Source organism: Urocitellus parryii, chromosome 15 (genome assembly GCF_045843805.1).
Source record: "Urocitellus parryii isolate mUroPar1 chromosome 15, mUroPar1.hap1, whole genome shotgun sequence".
NCBI classification, from domain to species: domain Eukaryota; kingdom Metazoa; phylum Chordata; class Mammalia; order Rodentia; family Sciuridae; genus Urocitellus; species Urocitellus parryii.
This window is the reverse complement of record NC_135545.1, coordinates 18,882,701-18,904,759: the sequence shown is the minus strand read 5'-3', so window position 1 is coordinate 18,904,759 and position 22,059 is coordinate 18,882,701. Positions and strand designations below refer to the sequence as shown.

Here is a 22,059-nt window from a genome sequence, read left to right as displayed (position 1 = left end):
CATTTTGGTATTTTAAAAGCATGGCTCAGGCTACAGTGTGGAGAGTAGATTTGAAGAGGGCAAAACAGAAGTCAGAGGAAGCTGCTGAGATATTCATGTTCTGCAGATTCAGTAAGATCTGAATATCCAATTAAGGTATTCAGTAAATGGTCATCTTCTGTGTGCCAGATAGTCTTCTAGGCCCTGGAAATACAGTATTGAATATGATGTGGAACTTAATTCTGACAAGGAAGAAAAAAAATCAAAATAAAAATAAGCTATGGTGGAAATCAAACAGGATGAGATGGTTGCTAGACAGCTGCTTGGAACTGAAGAGTGAAACAGACCACTTCAAGGATGAGGCACGTCCTAAATGTTGAGGAGCAGCAAGGCAGAGACCTGTGAGAACAGTCAGAGCAGAAGAAACAGCAAGCCGCAAGCCTTAATGTAGGAATAAATTCAACAAGTCTAGAATCAGAGAGAAGGCACCTGTGGCCAGAATTCTATGAGCAATGAGATGAGTGGTACAGGAAAGTCAAAAAGCCATCATGTTGGGTGTCATAGCCTGAAGGGAACTGGAGAGAAGTGACTAGAACTGAGACTTCTCAGTTAGAAGGATGTGTGATTCGGTGCTTATGTGGGAGGGGATTCAGAGGGAGGAATGGCCCATGACAGCCTGCTTTGTACCTTGAGCTGCTGGGTAGATGGATGCACATGTCATTCGCTGTGACAATGAACACTGTGAGGAGCTGTTCTGGAGAGTGCAGTGACTTATGACTCCAGCCACTCAGAGTTAGGACAAGCTTCACAGAGTCCACAAAACTGCCCCCACTTCAGATAGTTTGGAGGTCCAGGTGACCCTCAGTTCTGAACAGCTATCAATCTGTAATTCACTAGAACAACTCTGGAGAACTTGGGAAAGCATTACAATTAAAATTACAGTTTTGGGCTTGAGGATACAGCTCAGTTGTTAGAGTGTTTGCCTTGGATTCACAAGGCTCTGGGTTCTATTCCCAGTACTAAAAAGGAAAAAAAAAATTACAGTTTCATTGTGGCAAAAGGATGCCAACTAGAACCAGCCAAAGGAAGAGACACAAATCAAAGCTTCCATTGTCCTTTTCCTGTGGAGTCAGACTGCATTACCCCCTTGGCACTTCACCATGTGACAATATGTAGAGTATTGCAAACTAGGGAAGCCCTCCTGCGTGTCAACGTATCCAGCTTTCAGTGGGGTTTCATTGTGTAAGTGGAATTGATTGAATCATTGGCCACAAGGTTGATCTCAGTCTCCATTCCCCTCCTCCACAGGTTGGGCTGACACCATATAGCTCAGAGTCCTCTTGATCCTCTATCCACTGGCAAGGCCACCCTCCACCCTGGGTTACCTATTAGCACAGCTGTCAGATGTGTTCTGCAGAACACATCTCAAATAATAGAGACACTCCTGTCACTCAAATTCCAAGTATTTAGAGGCTATTTCCTAGGAACTAAGGACAAAGAACAGTTGACTGCTTTATTCCTAGGATATAGAGGTTACCTCCCAAGACCAGGGGACAAAGACCAGCCAAATTCTTTATTATACAAAGGGCCAAGGCAGAAATTGATGAGTTCAGGTTTGCTTGTACTGGAAGGCACTTTCAAAGCAGTCCAAGTAAAGACAGGGAGTAAGGGAAGCTGGGTTTATGGCTGTGAAGGCAGGAGCCCATCTGTTTGGGAATGGACATTTTCGTATTACCAGCTTGTAGATGTGTGGGCGAGATTGTTTCAGAAATGTGTAGCATGAGAAAAGAAAGGGAACCAAGGCCAGCTTCTGTCTGTGCCTCAGATGCCATCTGGGAAGCCATGAAACTGGCATATCCTCTAACAGGTTTCTCCCCACCCACCACCCTGTCCTCTGAAAGCTACAATTGAGCTCAGAGTCTTAGTGAGTCTTTTCCTTTTATTCAAGAGGCACCTCATAGCATAGACCCCCTACTCCCCATTATAAGAGGAGTCCTCTGATGTGGTAACCATTTCTCAAGCTTCATACCTCTGCATGAACATTCAGATTATTTTTCTGCTTAGACGATCTATTCTTTATTGTCTAATCAAACTCTCTGGAATAAAGGAACTGTTTTATTTCTGCACTGTCTCCTGTAGTAGGCATAAGCCACATATGGCTACTGAGCATTCACAGTGTAACTAATGCAACGTGGGAACTTTTTATTTAACTTTTATTTCAACGTCAATTTTAAAATGTAACTTCATTTTAACTTTAATTTTCTGTCTATAAAAATAAAAATTATTACCATTACTGATCAGGGACCTTACTTAGTCAAAGGAAAAGCTCATTTTCAGAGCATATAGATCTTCATAAATTAACTAAAAATTTATACCATGTTCATATTGTGGAATTAGGGAATCTTTGAGAAAGGTGAATCTGTTTTCCTTTCATATTTGTGGTTTGTAACTTATTCTTATCAAAATTACTAGGCTTGTTTTTAATAAAAATCCTTTGGTTTTATTTTGAGTACCTTGAATCAAATGTACTTATTCAGAGAGTAAAAAAATTCCTTGTAAAATAAACAAGTCATACATTGAGTTTTCAAATTCAAAATGATGTTTTAAACATTTGTTGCAATGTTAGTGTTTGAAAAAACAGGAACCCTGAAGCAGCATCTTGAAGGAAAATATACTGGTTTAAATGGTTATAGAAAATTTGTATGTTGTATTCTTTCTCAGCTTATTTTTTAAATTAAAAAATTATTTCCCTACTGTCTTAACCAATGTGTTATATTCCCCTTGCTGGGAAATTGAAGGTATTAGAATTTTCAAAAAAAAAAAATACTCTTTGTTGAATGTCTGTTATGTGCTTGGCACTGTTTAGGTACATTTGTACATATTTTTACTTAATCTGGCTATCTCCAGAGCCCAAACACTTCAGTTCTAAATTGTCCTTTAAATGCATCCTGCTTTTTCACTGCCCTTTAGTATAAACAAAACAAACTAAAAGGGCAAAGCGCATGTTCTTGCTTGCTGTTGCTGCCCTTAATGCCTGGCACATTATCAGTGCTAAGTAAATAACGGTCTGTTTGGAGTAGAGTTGACCTCTGGGGCTGTGAGCAGGAGGGAAGGCAGAGAGGGGAATCCGCTGGCTGCTGTGAAAGATCCGGCTTGGAGCTGGAGCAGAGGTGCAGCTTGTGGAGCTCGCCTCCAGGGAGAGGACGTCCTTGGTGCTGACAAGCGGGGAAGGGAGCCAGGCATGCATTCTAATGATTCCTGTTTAGTAGATGCTGTAGTGAAAAATCGATCGGGTCTTCCTTCTTTTTATTTAACAAATATGTATTGTATTTTGTTGTTGTGGTTCTTGTACAAACTATGCTGTGGCAGTGACACAGATTTTAAAACAGAAAACATTGCTTAATCCTCACTACTCTTGTCAAGAATGTTTTTAGGGCTGGAGATGGAGCACAACTGGGGAGCACTGAGCTAGCAAGACTAGGCCCTGGGTTTGATTCTTAGCCCTGTTTAAAAAAAAAAAAAAAAAGACCTTCCATTCTTCATCCTATTTTGTGTGTGTGTATTTTTACTTATAACCCTAATATAGTTTTTATAATTTTAATTTTTCCAATGTTATATGTTTTCCATATATAGTTTCATATCTTCATAAAGCTTTCATAGTAATTTTGTAAATAATTATATAATTTCATATCTTTGAAATTTTTATAATCTTGTTATTTTACTATTTCTGTGCTTCCCAATTTGGGGGAGCTAAAGTGTTTCTAATTGTGGTGTTAAACTCCTAAAATTGCTTATTTAACGTCTCACTTTAAAGTGGCAGTGTAAATATCCTCCTTTCTTGGAATTACCTCAGAGCAATTAAAGAGAATGAAGATAAGATTCCATCTTTCTCTCTCTCTCTTCTTTTTTAATGTTAGAGATCAAACCTAGGGCCTTGCACATGCTAAGTACACGCTCCTCTACCATTGACCTGTACTCCCAGCCCAGAGCCCATCTTTAATGAAACTAAGAAAGGCCTGTAATATGGATTGCAGCCAAATCCATTAAAACTCAAAGAAGTGTAAAAGATCCTGAAAGAGGATTCTCCAGGCTGTAGATTTCAGAGAAGCTGGCAAAACACAGTCCTGTAGTGTCCTGAAGGGTAAAAACCAACAGTCCCCTAATTAGGGCATGGAAATGGGTGTGAGGAGTAATGGCAGAGGTTTCTCCTTGTGTGCAGGAGGAGCACGCCAGGCAGTCTGAAAAGTCATCACGGAGGCAAGCCATATTTGTAGGAAGTGGAACTTAAAAGGCTAGGAATAAAGTTATAGACATGACTTAGAATCTGAAGAACCCTGAAGCTGTCAATCTCTAAATTAAGAAAAATACTTAAATTAAGAAAAATACTTAAAAACTGTCTTGTAAACTACCCTATATCCTAAGGTATATCTTAACTGGCCTGAGTTATATCTCTCACTCTCCCCTACGTGAGCTTGCTGCATTCAAGTAGTTGGGGTAGTAAGAACTTGCCATGCTCAGAAAAGACAAATAATTGGGAAGGATTAGCACAGGTCTATAGAATGATACTGTCAGAAAAGAGGGAAGGGCGAAAGAAAACAAGAACCAGTGGTTGATGAAGAACAGTCACCAGAGAAATCTTACAGCAGAGACATGAAAATTATGACCAAACGTCATAGAGGAGAATAAAGTGTTGGCCACTGTGGAAGATGAATTCTAAGAAGAGACTCAGGAAGGTGTATACTTTCTAGATGGAGTTATATAAAGATAACAAAACTTAAACAAGAAAGGGCATTTGAAATTCTAAGCTGGAATTGGTGGCATGTGCCTATAATCCCAGTGACTTAGGAGGCTGAGGTAGGAGGATCCTAAGTTCAAAGCCAGCCTCAGCCATTTAGTGAGGCTCCAAGCAATTTAACAAGACCCTGTCTCAAAATAAAAAGGGTTAGGGATGTGGTTCAGTGATTAAGCACCCCTGGGTTCAATCCCCAGTAAAAAAAAAAAAAAAAAAAAAAAAAAAAACTAAATACATATCATGATCATATTGGGTGCAGCTCACCAGAGACCAACTCTGCAGAAAACCCAAAAAGTTTGTTCAGAACTGATGATACTAAATAAAACTAAGCAAAATTTAAAAAATTAAAAGTATTAGAGACAAAGTGACAGCAAAGGAAGACAACGAACAGCAAACATGCATAATTTGTGTCCTAAAAGCAGAGAAACAGTGAAACAAACACACACACACATATACATACAAAGAAATTATTCAAGGAAACTTCTCCAAAATAAAACAAAATTTGAAATCTACAAAGTAAAAGAGCAAAGTGGGTCCCAGAAAAATATTGGCTTAGAAAAATCATCAGCATAATTTAGCTCGATGAATTTGCAGGATTTAAAGAAACTTCTGGGCATTTCAGACATAAAGATCAAGTTACCCATAAGGGGAGACAGCGGTCAAACTGGCTTCCAAATTTTTCATGGTAACATTTAATGCTCAAAGGCCACTGAGTGCTGCCTACAAAATACTTTAAGTGATTTCCACATTTTAATCTAGTCATTCCATCATGGGTAAAGGCAGTGTACAAATTCCTTACATCCTTAAAAATATATTATACATATATATGTATATATATATTTAAGAACACTTGAAAAATTGGAAGAAGAAAATCCAGCCGAGAGATACTGTAAAACAAGGGCAGAAAAGTTGTCAGTAGGTCTTAATTTTTATTTATTTATTTTTGTGGTCCTGGGAATTGAACCCAGGGGTGCTTTGCCACTGAGCTAAATCCCTAGCATTTTTTTTTTTTTTTGAGACAGAGTATCACTAAGTTACCCAAACTGATCTGAAACTCATGATCCTCCTGCCTCAGCTGGAATTATAGTTGTGCCACGGTTAAATTTATTTACTCTGGGACTGAGACTAGGTAAAAATGATGAAACAGAGCTGGGGATAATCTTTAATACTGCAAAAAAAAATTACAGGACAAAAATATTTGATATAAACAATTTAATAACATAATATGTTAACATGTAATAATATTATAATTATATAATGTAATAATAACAAAATAATATAGAACAATACAAGTTAAGAAAGGAAGGGAAAGAGAAGGTAAAAGATCATGGGGAAATCCTGATGTCTCTTTTGTAGTTAGAGGTCAAAAAATTCTATTTAAAACTGATAAGAAATAGAGGAATAGTATATATAAAAGAAGACACTAAGAAAAATAGTATCAAGGGCCAGAGTTGTGGCTCAGTGGTGGAGCACTTGTCTAGCATGTGTGAGGCACTAGGTTCGATTCTCAGCACTGTATATAAATAAAATAAATAAAGGTCCATAGGCAACAAAAAAAATTTTTTTAATTAAAAAAAAAACAATGTAAAGTACAGCTGGGCAGGAGACAAATGTAAACATCATTAAATTGTTATTACTTGTTATGAGAAATCAGTCATACTAGGAATAGAGATAATTAAGTTATAGTTATGAAGTAACCCCTAGAGCAACAAGGTAAGCTTCCAAAATTAAAAGAAGCATGCAGAGAATATCAAGCAGACACAGGTCACGTAGTGAAAGATTGGTTCCAAAAAACATGACACAAAATATGCCAACACAAATGTATCCAAACATTTTCCTTAATATTTTTTTTTAGTTGTAGATGGGCCTTTATTTTGTTTATTTATTTTAATGTGGTGCTGAGAATCAAACCGGTGCCTCACACATGCTAGGCAAGTGCTCTACAACTGAGCTACAGCCCCAGTGCCTCCCAAACATTTTTATACAACTAAATACAAATGGCTTTACTTATCTAATAAAATTAAAATGCTGGTTCCTATCTTGGGATAATGTCATAGACTCAGGGTAACCTCTTTTGTTAATTTATTCATTCATTTAAATAAAAGTTGTCTCTAACTAAAACAAAATAAAATCCTCACTAGAAATTTAAAAGTATTTCTTAAATAACTCTTGGATCACAGAAGAAATTAAAATTGAATTTATCAAAATTATAAATGAAATCTAGAAAAGGATGAAAATACATTTTAGGATTATGGAATACAGATAGAACAGTACTCGGAAGAAAATATGTAGCTTTAAATATATCATGGAGTAAGAATGAATAAGCATAAATGAATTAACTATCCTCTGAAATTAGAAAGTAAAGAAAATCTAGTAACAGAAGGAGGGATAAAGGAATAAGAAGAAATAAACTAGAAACTAGGAAAGCATGTCATAAATAAATGGTTATTTGGTGAAAACTAAAACATTAGTTAACCTCACACACAAAGGTGGGAGGGAGATGGTTAGGAAGTTAAAATGCCAAAATGAAAAATAATTACAGAGATCATGAGATAACAGCAACTAAGAATAACTACCGATACCATGACGTAGGAAAGAGCCACAGAAGACTGTTTTGTTTGATTCCATGCAAGTTAGAGGTCTTGGATGAAGCGGGTGACTTTCTCAGGTAATATAAATTACCAAGAGTGACTCCAGAGAACACAATTTCTGAAGATGTAATAGGGAAAACACCATAAAGAGCTCCCATCCCCTACCTCTAAAAATACCAGATCCCACTGATTTTGTGCAGGAATTTTGCCAAACTCTTAAAGAATTAAAATGCTCCAGTACTGTTTGAACCATTCTAGAACACAGAAGAAGAAGAAAATTTCAAAAACAAAAGTAGACAGAACACTTACACCTAAACTCTAATCAATTCTCCATACAGCAGTTACCTTCTGTATGGTGGCTGAGAACACAGAATTAGTGAATACTGAGCCATTACTGCTAGAGGAAACATGCACATGCCTGTGTGTGTATACGTGTATACACATATAAACATACACACACATCACACAGAGAGTGTAGTCTGAAGTACTGAAAACTCATCGATTCTTCTTATTTTACAAAAGAGAAGTTGAGGCTCATACGTATTAAGTAACTTGTCTGAGGCCACCCTGCTGATCTTGCTAGGGTTGGAATTCAGATCTCATCTAGCTGCAGCTTTTCACGCTGGGCTTCCCTGACCTTTCTGTCTTCATCATCTTGGCATCCCTCTTGAGAGCTGAAGAAAAGACGCTAACCACAACTGGGAACTATGAACACTGGGCAACTTGAATTTTTCACAGTTCTGTTCATGTCTGTCCACAAATGACTGTGGAAAACACTACAACTTTTAATTTTGTTGAGTTTATCATTACAAGTAAATTTTAGTGAGTAGGCAAAATTGCAAATGAGTCAATGAATAATGAGAGTAGATAGTATATAATCAAATAATATTTAAAGAATGAAACTCAGAGGCAAGTCCTACTTATGAATGTTAAAGAAAAGAAATCCTATTGCTAAAAAAGTGAATTCAGTAGCACATTAAATATATGACACCCCATGAACAAGTCATTTTGATGCCAAGATTGCAAAGGAAATTGTTGGGAAACCTATTCACATATTCATCTGCCATATCAGTACTGCAAAAGACACAGAGTATTTGAAAAAAATTGTATTATCATCTCCTTATAGCATGTATAACTTGAAAAATGAAGATACCAGTTGAGCCCACCACATCAGTAGAATAAGGGAGAAAAGCTATGCAGTCATCTCAGATGACACAGGAAAAACATTTGGCAAAATTCAGTATCCCTTTAGGTGGATGTATAAAAACACTCAACCGACTAGGAATAGAGGGGAACTTCAACCTCACAAAGGGTGTCTGTCCCAGAACCCTCAAGCTAACATACTCAATGGCAAAAAGACTGAAATCTTTCCCTCTAAGATGGGGTACAAGAAAAGAATGTCCTCTCTCTCCGTTGATATCACTCCTGGGAATTCTGAGGGAACTTAGGCAAGGAAGAAGTAGAGCTGTAGATGACATGGTCTTGTATATAAAATCCACTAAAAAGTCACTAAAATTAATAAGTTAATTCACCAAGATTGCAGAACACAAGACCAGTGTACAAATATTGTTTCTATATAGTAATCATGTGTAAACCAAACATGAAATTAAGAGAATGATTCTGTCTATAATAGCAATAAAAAGGATAAAAGGAATAAATTTGACATGAACTTATACCATGTTTGTGAATCAGAAGACAGTGTTATTAGGAGGGCAGCATTCCTTGAGTTCATCTACAAGTTCAATGTGATCTCTTTCCTAATTCCAGGTGAGATTTTCACAGAAATTGACACACTGATCCTAAAATTTCTATGGAAACTCACTGGCTAGTCACATGCAAATTGAAGTTGAACCCCTTCCTCACACCATACACAGGAATCAAAATTTAGGTCTTTAGGCCTTTTCTAAAACTATAGAACATTTAAAAAGAAAATATAAATAAATCTTCATGGCCTTGAGTAGGACAAGACTTCTTAGAAACAACAATGAAAGCACAAATGACTAAAAGATGTTGTCTTCATCAAAATTAGAAATTTCTGTACTCTACAAATACACTATCAAAGAAAATGAAAGGCATTGCACTTAGAATGAGAGGAAGTTTTTACAACTTTTGTATCTGCTAAGAGACCTTAACAGAGAATATATCGAGAGCTGTTATAAACTCAATTTTAAAAAAAAAACACCCAGGGCTGGGGATGTGGCTCAAGTGGTAGCGCGCTCGCCTGGCATGCGTGCGGCCCGGGTTCGATCCTCAGCACCACATACAGACAAAGATGCTGTGTCCGCCAAATACTGAAAAATAAATATTAAGGTTCTCTCTCTCTCTCCCTCTTTCTCACTCTCTCTCACTCTTACTTAAAAAAAAAAAAAAAACACCCAGTTTTTAGAATGGGTACGGCTTTGAATAGACATTTCTCCAATTCACTAAAAAGTGCAGGAAAAGATGCACCCCATCATTAGCTCACTGGGAAATACACATCACAGTCACAATGTGGGGAACCTGCTGGCCAATCAGGTGACTCTCATGGAGGCAGCTAGTGCAAGACTGGGGAGTGCTGAGCCTCGTGTAGTGCCCTACACTGCCTAGACCAGTGAACAACACAGTCAGGATGGCTAAAGGTGACCCCAGGAAACCAAAGGGCAAGATGTCTGCTTATGCCTTGTTTGTGCAGACTTGCAGAGAAGAACATAAGATAAATCCAGAAGTCCCTGTCAGTTTTGCAGAATTTTGCAAGAAGTGGTTTGAGAGGTGGAAGGCAATATCTAGGAAAGAGAAATCTAAATTTAATGAAATGGCAAAGGTGGATAAAGTACGCTATGATCAGGAAATGAAGGAGACCAAGAGAGGCAAGGAGAAAAGGGACCCTAATGCCCCCAAAAGAGCACCGTCTGGATTCTTCCTGTTCTGTTCAGAATTCAGCCTGAAGGGCTGGGGACATAACACTTGCCTAGCATGTGTGAGGCACTGGGTTTGATCCTTAGCACCACAAAAAAATAAATGAGGTGAACCAACCCAGATTCCCTTCAATAGATGACTGGATAAAGAAACTGTGGTATAAATACACAATGGAATATTATTCCGCTTTTTAAAGAGAATAAAATCATGGCATTTGCAGGTAAATAGATGGAGTTGGAGAATATCATGCTAAGCAAAGTAAGCCAATCCCCAAAAACAAAGGCCAAATGTTCTCCTTGATAAATGGATGCTGATCCATAATGGTTGGGGGTATGTGTGGAGGAACTTTGATTGGACAGAGGGGAGGGAGAAGAGTGAAGAGGACCATGGGGGTAGGGAAGATGGTGGAGTGAGACAGACATGATTACCCTAGGTACATGTATGACTGCACATATGGTGCAACTCTACATCGTATACTACCAGAGAAATGAAAAGCTGTGCTCCATTTGTGTACAATGAACTGAAATACATTCTGCTGTCATTTAGAACAAATTTTAAAAAATAATCAATGGGGAAGTTACATGACTTTAAATTTTTTTGCCAAACATTAAAGACTGTCTCATATCTATTATAAAGTAGAAAGATAGATGATTGATAGATAGATAGATAGATAGATAGATAGATAGATAGATAGATAGATAGATAAACAAATAAAGGTATTGTGAAAAAAAAAATTCTGGGGGAAAAAAAAAGAATTCCAACCCAAGATCAAGTAACCAATCCCCAGAAAAACACAAATCCTAGTATATCCATTGGAGATGAGGGGAAAAGCTGGGAGAGATGTGAAGTAACTTAAGTGAAACAAAAAGCATCACTAAGACTACAAAGCTGAAGGAGAAGTATGAGAAGGCTGTTGCTGTCAGTCTGAAGGAAGTTTGATGGCACAAAGGGTCCTGGGAAAGTTGCCCAGAAAAAGGTGGAAGAAGAAGAGGAGGACGAATAAAAATCTGTTTTGAGCCACATCTCCAGCCCTGTGTTGTAATTTCTTTGGAGACAGGGTCTCACTGAGTTGCTTAGTGCCTCACCCTGATTGACACATGGTGTTTGAGATGTGTCTGTTACTGGATTTAGATTCAATTATAGAATTTGATCACAGTCATATTGTAGTCTCTCAAAGTGCTCTAGAAATTGTAAGTGGTTTACATAAGTGGCCTTAGGTATCCCAGAGCACCTCAAAACAGTATCAAAGTTGTATGTATTTCCAAGCATTTTCAAAAATAAAAAGGCACTCACTCTTGTGTTCTCCTCCCTCTGTGCACTTTGCTGTCAGTGTGACAAGGCATTTGAAGATGTTTCTGGCATTTCTTTTGATATGTAAGGTGGTGTTAATTATATGGTTATTGGCTAGGAATCCTCAGTTATCAACTGTTCATATCTATAGTCTGTAAAAAGAATAAAACAACAAGACAACTTTTTTATTCTAATTAGTTATACATGACAGTAAAATGCATTTGACACATCATACTTAAATGGAGTGCAACTTCTCATTCTTCTGGTCGAACCTGATGTAGAATAACACTGGTCGTGTAATGATATATGCACATAGGGTAATAATATCTGATTCATTCTACTTTCCTTCCTACCCCTAGGCTTCTTGCCTCCCTTCACTCCCCTCTGTCAAATCCAAAGTACCTCTGTTCCTTAGCCACTACCACCCATTTTTGTGAATTAGCATCCACATATCAGAGAAAACATTCGGACTTTGGTTCTTTGGGATTGGCTTGTTTCACGTAGCATGATATTCTCCAGCTCCATCTATTTACCAGCAAATGCCATAATTTTATTCTTCTTTAAGTCTAAGTAATATTCCATTGTGTATATATATCACAGTTTCTTTATCCATTCATCTGTTGAGGGGCATCCACTCTTGATGCTCCTTGCATCGAGGCTATGGGAAAATGCCTTTTGGAGGGGCCGTAGCTCAGGGTATATGCTGTGAGGCTGAACCTGTTGATGCTGTGGTGGGCATCCATTTAGCTTCAGGTTGTTCTGTTTCTGTATATAGTGATACAGCATTCTGCTGCCTTTCTTAGTTGTGGAAAAGGGGGAGTCAGCTGCCACGAGAAGTGTTTGAACTTTTTTTTTTTAGTTAAGTACAATAGATTTTAAACTTTGTTTTCAAAGAAACTGTAGAACTCATTATTGTCAACAAAGAGCCACTGCATCAGTGAACATTCATGAACCTTCTGTATGTAAATACAACTTGCAACATTATGGGTTTTTTTTTTATGTTTAGAATGCTGAAATGTTTTTGAAGTTAAATAAACAGTATTATTTTTTTAAAACTATTCCTCCCTATAATTCTGGTAACTTCTATTTTACCCCCATGGCCAGCCTAGGACTGAGATGAAGGAGGAGGCTACGTTAAGTTACTGCATGATTTGTTGTGTTTGAATGGTATGAAGATGAAGTGTAAAGCAGTGAATGTGCTGATAGGAAAGGGTCAGCAGGCCAGCTAACTGTCCAGACTTTACTTTTGCCTTTGGCTGCCATGCTTCATTTGGTGGGGTCAAATGCATTGCTAAACAGCAAGAATGTCTTCCAGTGTATATAGGGTATAAAACCTCAGACTTTATTTCTTCTCTCTTCCCCGACCTCTGCACATGTAGTGGGATACATAGTTATTTCTTGTGCTCAACATTTGAAGACACCTCAAAATGTTGCTTGACTCCTAGATTCCTCCCCCCAATAAGGGATATAGGGTGGGGACATTATCCATCTATTTGGTCCTGTTTTCCTCCTTCAAAAAAACCAAACATCCAAAGCAAGATCCTGGGCTCCATTTAGGTCACCTGAACAGGCTGATGGAATCGACCATTTCTAAGCACCAACTGTATCATGAAAAGTAGAGTGGCCTATGCATGATTTGAGCTTATTCACCAGATTGTTGTTCAATGTTCTTAAACTAGAAGAAGCTCGGTTTGTGTGTCAGTGGTTATATTAGTAAATGGTGTTAACATTTTGCCAAGGCTAGGAAGGGGGTGGTTGCTATAGTGGCAAATGGTGATACTAAATATCACTGGGTGGCTGATCTGTACTTGCAGTAACAAAGGGGACTGGGTTGTGAATAAGTGTCAGCATTGCCTAGCATTAACACCTGGATATAGAAATTTGAGGCTGTGGAGCATGTGGTGTTTTGTTTTGTTTCATTTTATTTGTTTTTTGGTGGTATTTTAAGAGAAAGCAGCTTTTTTTAAAAAGTTAACTATTTGGAACTTTGCATGTCTAAGGAGCTGTCCTCTCTACCCTGTCAGGTCCTAGATGGGTGCAAGTCATGGTCACAACCTTATCTCCATTCATATCAACTCCCTCTCCATCAGAACTGTTGGTCCTTAATTCTTAATTCTTCCACTAATCTAAAAACCCTAGGTTGTTAGGTTTGCCCAGAGGCACTTGTTCCAGGATTTTTCATCCTCTTTAACCACACCCTTGTCACTTGCAATTCCAAACTGAAACTGCTGCTACCTCCCAATGTACAACCTATAGGCCAATATAGAGGAGAAGATATGGAGGAAAAGCTCAACAGATGTGGAGGAGAAGCTCAACCTGTAGTCCTAAGGAAGCAGTTTCTGACTATGGAAGGGGTAGCTTTTATGCTTCCTCAGTGGTCAAATAGAAGTGGGGTAGCTATTTAGCTAAATAATGTTTGATTAAGCAGACTTTTGGTTATAGAGAGACTCCAATTAAGGCCGTTTGTCCTGTTAGCTGCTTGTTACAAGACCACTACTCTGGTATGATGTTACCATCAAAGGTTTAGGCTTAGCTTGATTTCTGGACCAGTGTTCTTGCAATGCCATCCTGTTACTTTTTTTTTTTTTTTTTAAGTTAAAAGGATAGTACTTGTTTCCTCTAAACACCTCTCTTCCAATCCCCTTACCCTATTCTTGAGTGACAGTTTATCTTTTGGAAAGAACAAGGTTGTAATGTAGCAACTTTTGTCTGTATCTCCCTTGTGTCTGTTCTTGTCACATATATACTTGGGAATGTTGGATGCATTCATTTTCTGTAACAAAATTCCTTAATCAATATTCCCAAAAAGTTTTTAAAAAATGCAATACTATTTCACATCCACTAGTAGGGCTCTAAGTTAAGGTAATAACAAGTGCTGACAAAGACGTGGAAAAATCTGAACCTTTTTACATTCCTGGTAGAAATTTTAAACAGTGTAACTGCTTTGGAAAATAGTCTAGTTGTTCTTCAAACACTTAAACATAGAGTTACCATATGATCATTTTGTTGTTGCTGCTGCTGCTGTTGAGATGGGCTCTCATTATGTTTCTCAGGCTGGCCTCAGACTCTTAGGCTTAAGAGATCCTCCTGGCTCAGCCAACCCAGTAGCCAGGACTAGAGGTGTGTACCACCATGCTCAGTTTACCATATAATCTTAGGTTTTGTGCTTTCGAATACATACCCAAGAAAAATAAAAGCACATCCACGCAAAAACTTGAGCACAATGTTCATAACATTTTTTTGTAGTAGCCGAAATGTAGGAACAACACAGATATCCATCAACTGATCAATGAATAAATTGTGTAGTTTTGAAAATCATTACCAATACATGCCACAACATAGCAAAACCTGGAAAACATTGTGCTCAATGAAAGATCCAGGCAGAAAAGACCCCATATTGTATGATTCTATCTGCATGGAATGTCCAAAAAAGGCCAATCTAAAGTGACAGAAAGTAGTTTAGAGGTTGCCTAGGGCTGGAGGGTGTAAGGATTTGCAGAGTGACAGATCAGTGGTGTATGGTTTCTTTTGGGGGGTAATAAAGATGGTATAAAATTGACAATAGTGATACATGCACAACTCTGGAGAATGTAATAAAAGCCATTGAATCATACACTTTGAATTGATTAAATATATGGTATGAGAATTCAATCTGTTAAAAATAATAGATGCATTTAAAATATATATATAATCAAAAATATCATATATATATATATAAAATGCATACATCTCAGCCCAAATGCCAAGACCCCACTAAATAAGAAAACTGGTGTGTGGTAGAACTTTCTGTGATGATGGGAAGTTCTTTACCCATGGTTTGCTGTTTAATATGATAACCACTAGCCAAACATATTCAGGCACTGAGGAACTGGCTTTTTAATTTTAATTAGATTTAAGTGAGGACATGGAACTAGACGCTAATGAATTAGACAGCGCGGGACTAGAAATAAACCCCCAAGCCAGAGCTATGCATTGTTACTAGTGCTTTTAACACTGCCTAGGAGGTGCCAGCTGCATGACATTAGAAGAAGTAGAAAGTATAAAAATTGGAAAAATTGGAAAGCAAAAGGTGGTGGCCCACTAGCAGGGCGTGGTGGCACACACCTGTAATCCCTGCTTGGGAGCCTCAGCCATAGCAAGGCACTAAGCAACTCAGTGAGACCCCGTCTTGGAATGAAATACAAAATAGGGCTGGGGGTGTGGCTCAGTGGTCAAGTGCCCCTGAGTTCAGTCCCCAGTACCAAGAAGAAAAGAAAAAGAAAAAAAAAAGGTAAAGGTCTGATTTGCAGATGATATGATTATGTAACCAAAAGGACCCAAGCAAATAATCAGGGAAAAAAACTATTACAAGCAAAAAGTAAACTTAGCCTGTTGCAGTATAAAAAATTAAATATGTGGAAACCAAAATATCTTATTTTAAAATTTGTTGACTCAAAATGAATAGAGAAGGAAGAGCTGGAAGGGGCCCGTTCAGTGCTGCCTGGCCGTCCTCTTCCACTTTCTTTGAGCCTAGACCGCAGCCCTCCTCACCCGCTGTTGTAACCCCTTCCTTCTTCAGGATCTGATGGTGACACTGGCTCCTGTTTAACTGAGGGAGTAGGAGCAAAGCATAGTTGTGCTTTCACACTGCAGCTGCCTGATTCCTGCCCATCTGTGCCGACTTCTCTTCTTGTCACTTATCCCTGCCTCCCGCTGAAGCACACTGCTCTTGGAATCGAGTCTCTCATTTTTCCCTTTCTCCCATCCTGGAAGAAAACACCTATTGATATGGCACTTCTCCTTTCTGAGGCTGACCCATTTTTCCATTCACCTCAGCACCAACAAACAGTTGGTCAACCAACAGTCAGTTCCTATTTTCTCTCCTCTGAATGTCTCTCTCTTGAAACCACTGCAGTCAGGCTTTAAGCATAAATGTTCTTGTTGGAGTCACAGTGACCTCCAAGATGCTTAATTTAGTGGTCATTTCTCAGGCCCCATTTCACTTGGCCTGTGGCATTTTTCCTTGGCTCCCGGGATTCATTCTCCTGGATTTACTGCTGCCTCTCCAGCTGATCCTTCAGCCCTTTTAGAGCCTCCTGGCCTCTTCACCATGGCAGAGAACCCCAGGACTTTCCTGCCCCCCCCCCCTTTATTTCTGAAAACAGCCTTCTCTTTAGCCTTAAATGCCATCTTCATGCTGGGGACTCCCTCTCAGACCTTGCCCAGACTCCCTCTGCACTCCAGGCCTTTTTATCAGCAGCCTTCTTGGCCACCTTCATTTAAATGTCCAGTAGCATTTTAAGACATGACAGTTCCAAAATCAGACAGCTGGCCTCCCCTCCCTCAGCTGTTTCTCTGTAGGTCTCCATATCTATAACATGCACCCTCATCCTTCAGCCGCTCAGGGCAGAAACCTCCGAGAACCAGAGCTCTCTCAAGCCCCCATGAAATCCCTCCCCGGATCCTCTCAGTCTTTACTTTTACAGTGTCTGGAATCCAATCACCTTTCATTGCCTCAGCCTTTTTCTTCACCTGGATTATTACAGCAGTTTCCTTACTGGTTTGGTGTGTGTGTGTGTGTGTGTGTGTGTGTGTATGTGTGGGTTTTTTTTTTTTTTTTTTTTGTTATTTGTTTTTGCTCTTATTCTAAATAGTCCATTCTGCGCACAGAAGTCAGAGGACCTTTTAAAATCATTTTGTGTCTCGGTTCAAAACTCTTCACATTCAAACTTGACATACCTGAAACCGAACTCCTGACCTACACACACACACACCCTATGCCCCTTCTGGCTCTCAGGTACAAGCCGGAAGAGCCGGAAGTCCTGACACCTACCAAGACCAGGTGATCTGGCCCCCTGTGACCTCTCTCCTGTCCCTCCAGGCATTATTAACTGCCTCTCCTGTTCCCCCATTCAGGCTGCCTGCCCTCCTTGCTGTTCAGGGTGTCCTTGGGCTGCCGTCTGACTGGCAGGCTCTTCCCCAGGTATCCATGTAGCTCCCCACCTTGTCTCATCACCCCTCCAGTTTCCGTTGTGTCCCTCCCCACCTCCTGTGAAGTCACAGCACCTCACCCGCCCTCCCATCCCTGTTCTCTGCTTTCCTCGTAGCACTGGACTGCCTGGTGTAATTTGGCTTTTGCTTGATAATTTGCTCTCTTCTCCCTCTACCCTAGATTATAAATTTGACGAAGGCAGATTTTTATCCTTTTTTGTGTGTGTGGAGGGGTGGTATTAGGAATTGCACTCAGGGGCACTCAACCACTGAGCCACACCTCCAGCCCTATTTTGTATTTTATTTAGAGACAGGATCTCACTGAGTTGCTTAGCACCTCACTTTTGCTGAGGCAGGCTTTGAACTCGCAATCCTTCTGCCTCAGCCTCTGGAGCTGCTGGGACTACAGGTGGACACCCCTGCACTGGCCAGATTTTTGCCTATTTTATTTCCTGCTGAATCTCTCAACAGAAAAATGTTCCTCGCTTGGTAGTCAGAGGTATCTACTGAGGCCTAGGGATTTGGCTCAGTAGTAGAGCATATGCAAGACCCAGCACCATAAAAAAAAATAAAAATGTAAAAATTAGGTATTTACTGAATGAATGATTGAGGAAGATAGATTGGAGAAAGATGCACAATCTCCAGTAGAAAAGCTAGTTTAATGGTTGAGGCAAAAGGCGATTTATTCTTTAATTTTGATACTTGTTTCCTTGATTGGTCATTTTCTTTGTTTACAATGCATTGTTCTTTTTTTTTTTTTTTTTTTTTTTTTTTGGAGACATAAACTCCTTAGGGTCAGGGACTCAGTTCTTATACCTATTTATTTCCCTAGCCAATGAATGTTCAAATAAATGCTGAGGAGAGGTAATTCTCATTGACTACAAGCACTCGGGTCACTTGTGTTTTTTCTACATATTTTGCCAATGTTTTGCACTGTTACTCTATTCAACATTTCAGATTGCATGTCTTCCCATTGAGTTCTCCAGCAAAGCAAGAGGTCTCTGGAATAGACAGGGTTAATCCACACAGTAGTAACTGCAGAAGCACCAAGACTCTGATTGCTTCAGAGCAGGCCCACTGGAATGACTGTCCCTTCCCCAGCACTCTAACCTTCCGCACACGCTGCTTGGCAGCCCTCACGTGTCACGGCTCTGATCGACTCTAGGGCAAGAATCATTCCATTCTAACAGATGGACATGAATTTAACCAGACAATAAACCATGTATGTGCCATAAATATGTTTGCTGAGGGCAGGATTCCCAGTGCAGAACTTTAAGAACAGCTGTCTTATCATGCGCCACTGTTTCTTGGTGAGATGATTTGCTAACCAAATTCTGAAATGGATTACATTCATGAAGTTAATTGTTCTTTGGCCCCCGACTTCCAGCAGCCTAATTATTTGCAGGGAGAGGCCCAATTTTTATAAACAAAAGTTATGAAATTAGTTTTAGACTTTATTTTTAAATTAATTTGATGTGCTTCCAAATTTAGTGTCATCAGTCTAAAAGGGCTCATTAACCTTTCCTTCATTGCCAGCAACTTGCCTTAATGCCTGAGGGAGATGCAAATCATTAATTGTAAACAGCCATTTTTTCCCCTCAATGCTATTTCCTTTTAGTACTGATATTAAATTGCTATATAAGCTACTAGAGTGGTTTTGCTGTACTGTTCCTTAAAAACGCAGTTCTACTGTCTTTCTACTTCTTTTTCTCATTATCTTCAGAGATGTTTTCATCCTCTCCACAAACATCGCTTTCCCTATGGAACCTATGCAAATTAAAATGTGGAATATTTGTTCGTTTTGCATTCTGTAGAGGGTAACTTCTATTGATGTACATTTGCGTTGGCATGATCTACCAGGCAAAGTATAAATTGCTGTAAAACTGGAAAAGTGTTTGAGGAAAGCAGATGTTCTCTTAGCATGAAGCAGATGTAAAACTTGCAAGTGTCTGTCTAATAAAGTATAGCATTTGGTTCTATACAGCTGGTGCCAAGATTACCAATTAATCATGTTTGAATGCATTTTTACTAATTAGATCCCCCTCTGTTTTTCACTGTTCTGGGTATATTACAGAGCGGGGTGGGGCACATAAGCTTTCCACTTTTAGAACTCTGAGCAGTGTTCCCCCCACCCTGGGCCTTTTATCAGGCTGGTTTTTTATTCTAGAACTATATAGGAAATTAAGCCCATAGATGTGGAGGGCTAATTGGGCCCTCCAGTTGTCATTGTAGGATGTTCCATCAAAAGGAACAGTTAGTACTTCCCTTTAAGGCAGCTGGAGAAAAGAAGAGGCCTGTAATTAACGTTGTTGGTTTGTTTGTTTTCCCCCTTATTTACGTGGACAAAAGCAATTATATGCTCAGTTAACATCAATTCACAGCCTCTGTGGTTATTTGACAAAGTAGGAATTTGAACAATCCAGAAATGGATCTTTACAGTTTGGGGTTTTTTGTCATCAAGAGCAATGGAGCAGTTTTTCTCGGAGACTGAAGATGACTGGGTCAACATCACTCCCAGGTCACCTGTGCTGCCGTGGACAACAGCACGAATCAGTAGCCACTGTGAGAACTAAGAAAGCCGTGTCATCCTCTCTGGACCCTTCTGTAAAGAAGTGTGCTGATGGAATCGAATTCCAGAACCCAGTGGACCTTTTTTCAATGTTTAATTTCTCTGAGCTAAATTGGTACAGATCCTGGTTTTTAAAACACTAGGTTAAATGAATCTGTCGTGACATAGATCAAGACTTTCTGTTTGTTGATACTTTTACATGTGCATTAGATGCACCATCTAAGAGTATTAATAGGATTATTCCAGAAAGTCTTCCTCATCCTCATAACCCAGTGTCCCCATATTTTCATGAAATTTAATTTTGTATGAAATAAATTAACTCTGATACATAAGCTTACATAGAACTAATTGTTAGAATCTCCATTTTTAGAAATGGTTTATCGTCGAAAACTTTAAATATCCACAAAGGTAAAATAGTGTATGTGCCCATGTGCCCATCCCCCAATTCCAGCAATCATCAGCCTTCTGTGGTTCTGGTTTGTCAAGATCTCAGGACAGTGTTCTTGAGACTACATTTGCAGAGTTATTTTTCTCTTTAAAGTTGTAGTTGTGTAACCTGTTTCTACAGTGATAATACACATTTAAACAAAACTAGGTCACATAAACCCAGTAGATCTGACTTTATTTCAGGAAGTGGAGCGAGAAATCTCATTCAGAACAGAATGTGGACTGTATTACTCCTACTACAAGCAAATGCTGCAGGCTCCAACCCTCATGCAAGGTAATTACAATTAACAGTTTCATTGGGAGTCGACCGCATCTTTACAAAATTTCAGTCAAAGCATCTTTTGCACTAAAGCATCTTAAATGCTTTGTAGAATTTGTGTAGTTTTACTCTGAACTTATGCAGTTTTTCCTTGTTAATTTCTAATCATTTCATGAAATTGTTTTGCTCTGGAAGAGGTTATATAATACTTTATATAATCCTCCTGGCCTTGCCTTCGGTCTCTGTTCCATCCCCAAACTAACCTCTCTGCAGTTGGTTTTTTTTTTTTAAGTTTTGTTGATTCTTTTTGTGATGATTTTGGAAGAAGTCTTTGCAGGCGAAAGGAGTATGATCTAAAAACAGTGGGTATTTTGGTTCTGAAAACTAAGTTGTCCCTCTTGTTCCCAGTGTCCCCATTCATTTCTTTATTTTGCAGTTGCCATCTTCCTATGTTCTCGCTTGACCTAAGTGGGTCAGAGCCATACTCTGTTTTTCTTCCACCTGATGGAAGCCCCCCAAAGAACCTCTTCTACTTAATATATCCTTTATCTCTAACCTGGGTATACCTGAGAGAATTGCCCTTTTCTGGGATTTGGCTGGACTCAGCTGTGATATTTTGGGTAGGAATTCTTCATGGGTAATGTTTTCTACTTTTAATTTTATCACAATAAGAAACACGAAATTTTGGTTATCTTTTTGTGCCATAAAAACAAATCACTTGTTTTCTGTTTTGATAACCAGATTCTTCCCTATCAAAGTCAATTACCCATAGCCTTTCACTTAATGGTTTGAGCAACCGTTGATGATTATTACCTATCTCCATTTTGCAAAATACAATGACTGAAAAATAATAACCTCCTACTTCTTTCATTTCTCCCTATATTTATTAGTTGGAACTCCCTTCTGTAGAAAACCTTTCTTCGTTTTCTTCATTTGTTTGGTTACCTTGAGGTTCAGTTCATATAAGAAAGACAGGCCAAGTATTGATTTCACCCCATAAGGTCAATCCTCATTTTTCACAAATTCCTTATTTCCAAAATCATCTCACTAAAATTTATCTATGATCCCAAAATCAGTATTCATGGCACTTTCACAGTCCTTCATGGACATGTCCAGAGCATCAAAAAATCTTAGTTGCCCAACATGGATGTTCTCACCAGAGACTAAAACAGGGCCAATGTTCTGCCTCTGGTTTCAGCTCTCATATTATTGTGTCCTTTTTACAGTCTCTGTTGTGTCATAGCTTTTTACATTTTTATGCTGTTTG

At 38.9% G+C, this 22,059-nt stretch overlaps 1 protein-coding gene and 1 pseudogene across 1 annotated transcript in view; both read left to right on the top strand.

Annotated features, from left to right (window-relative positions):
* Dpy19l3 (dpy-19 like C-mannosyltransferase 3) overlaps window positions 1-22,059 on the top strand; it is a 76,055-nt gene that overhangs the window by 9,091 nt on the left and 44,905 nt on the right. The window contains exon 4 of the mRNA XM_026391276.2: window positions 20,717-20,807. Coding sequence (XP_026247061.1) covers window positions 20,717-20,807 — 91 coding nt within the window. The remainder of the gene's footprint in view (window positions 1-20,716; window positions 20,808-22,059) is intronic.
* LOC113184531 (high mobility group protein B3-like) lies at window positions 9,965-11,260 on the top strand (annotated as a pseudogene).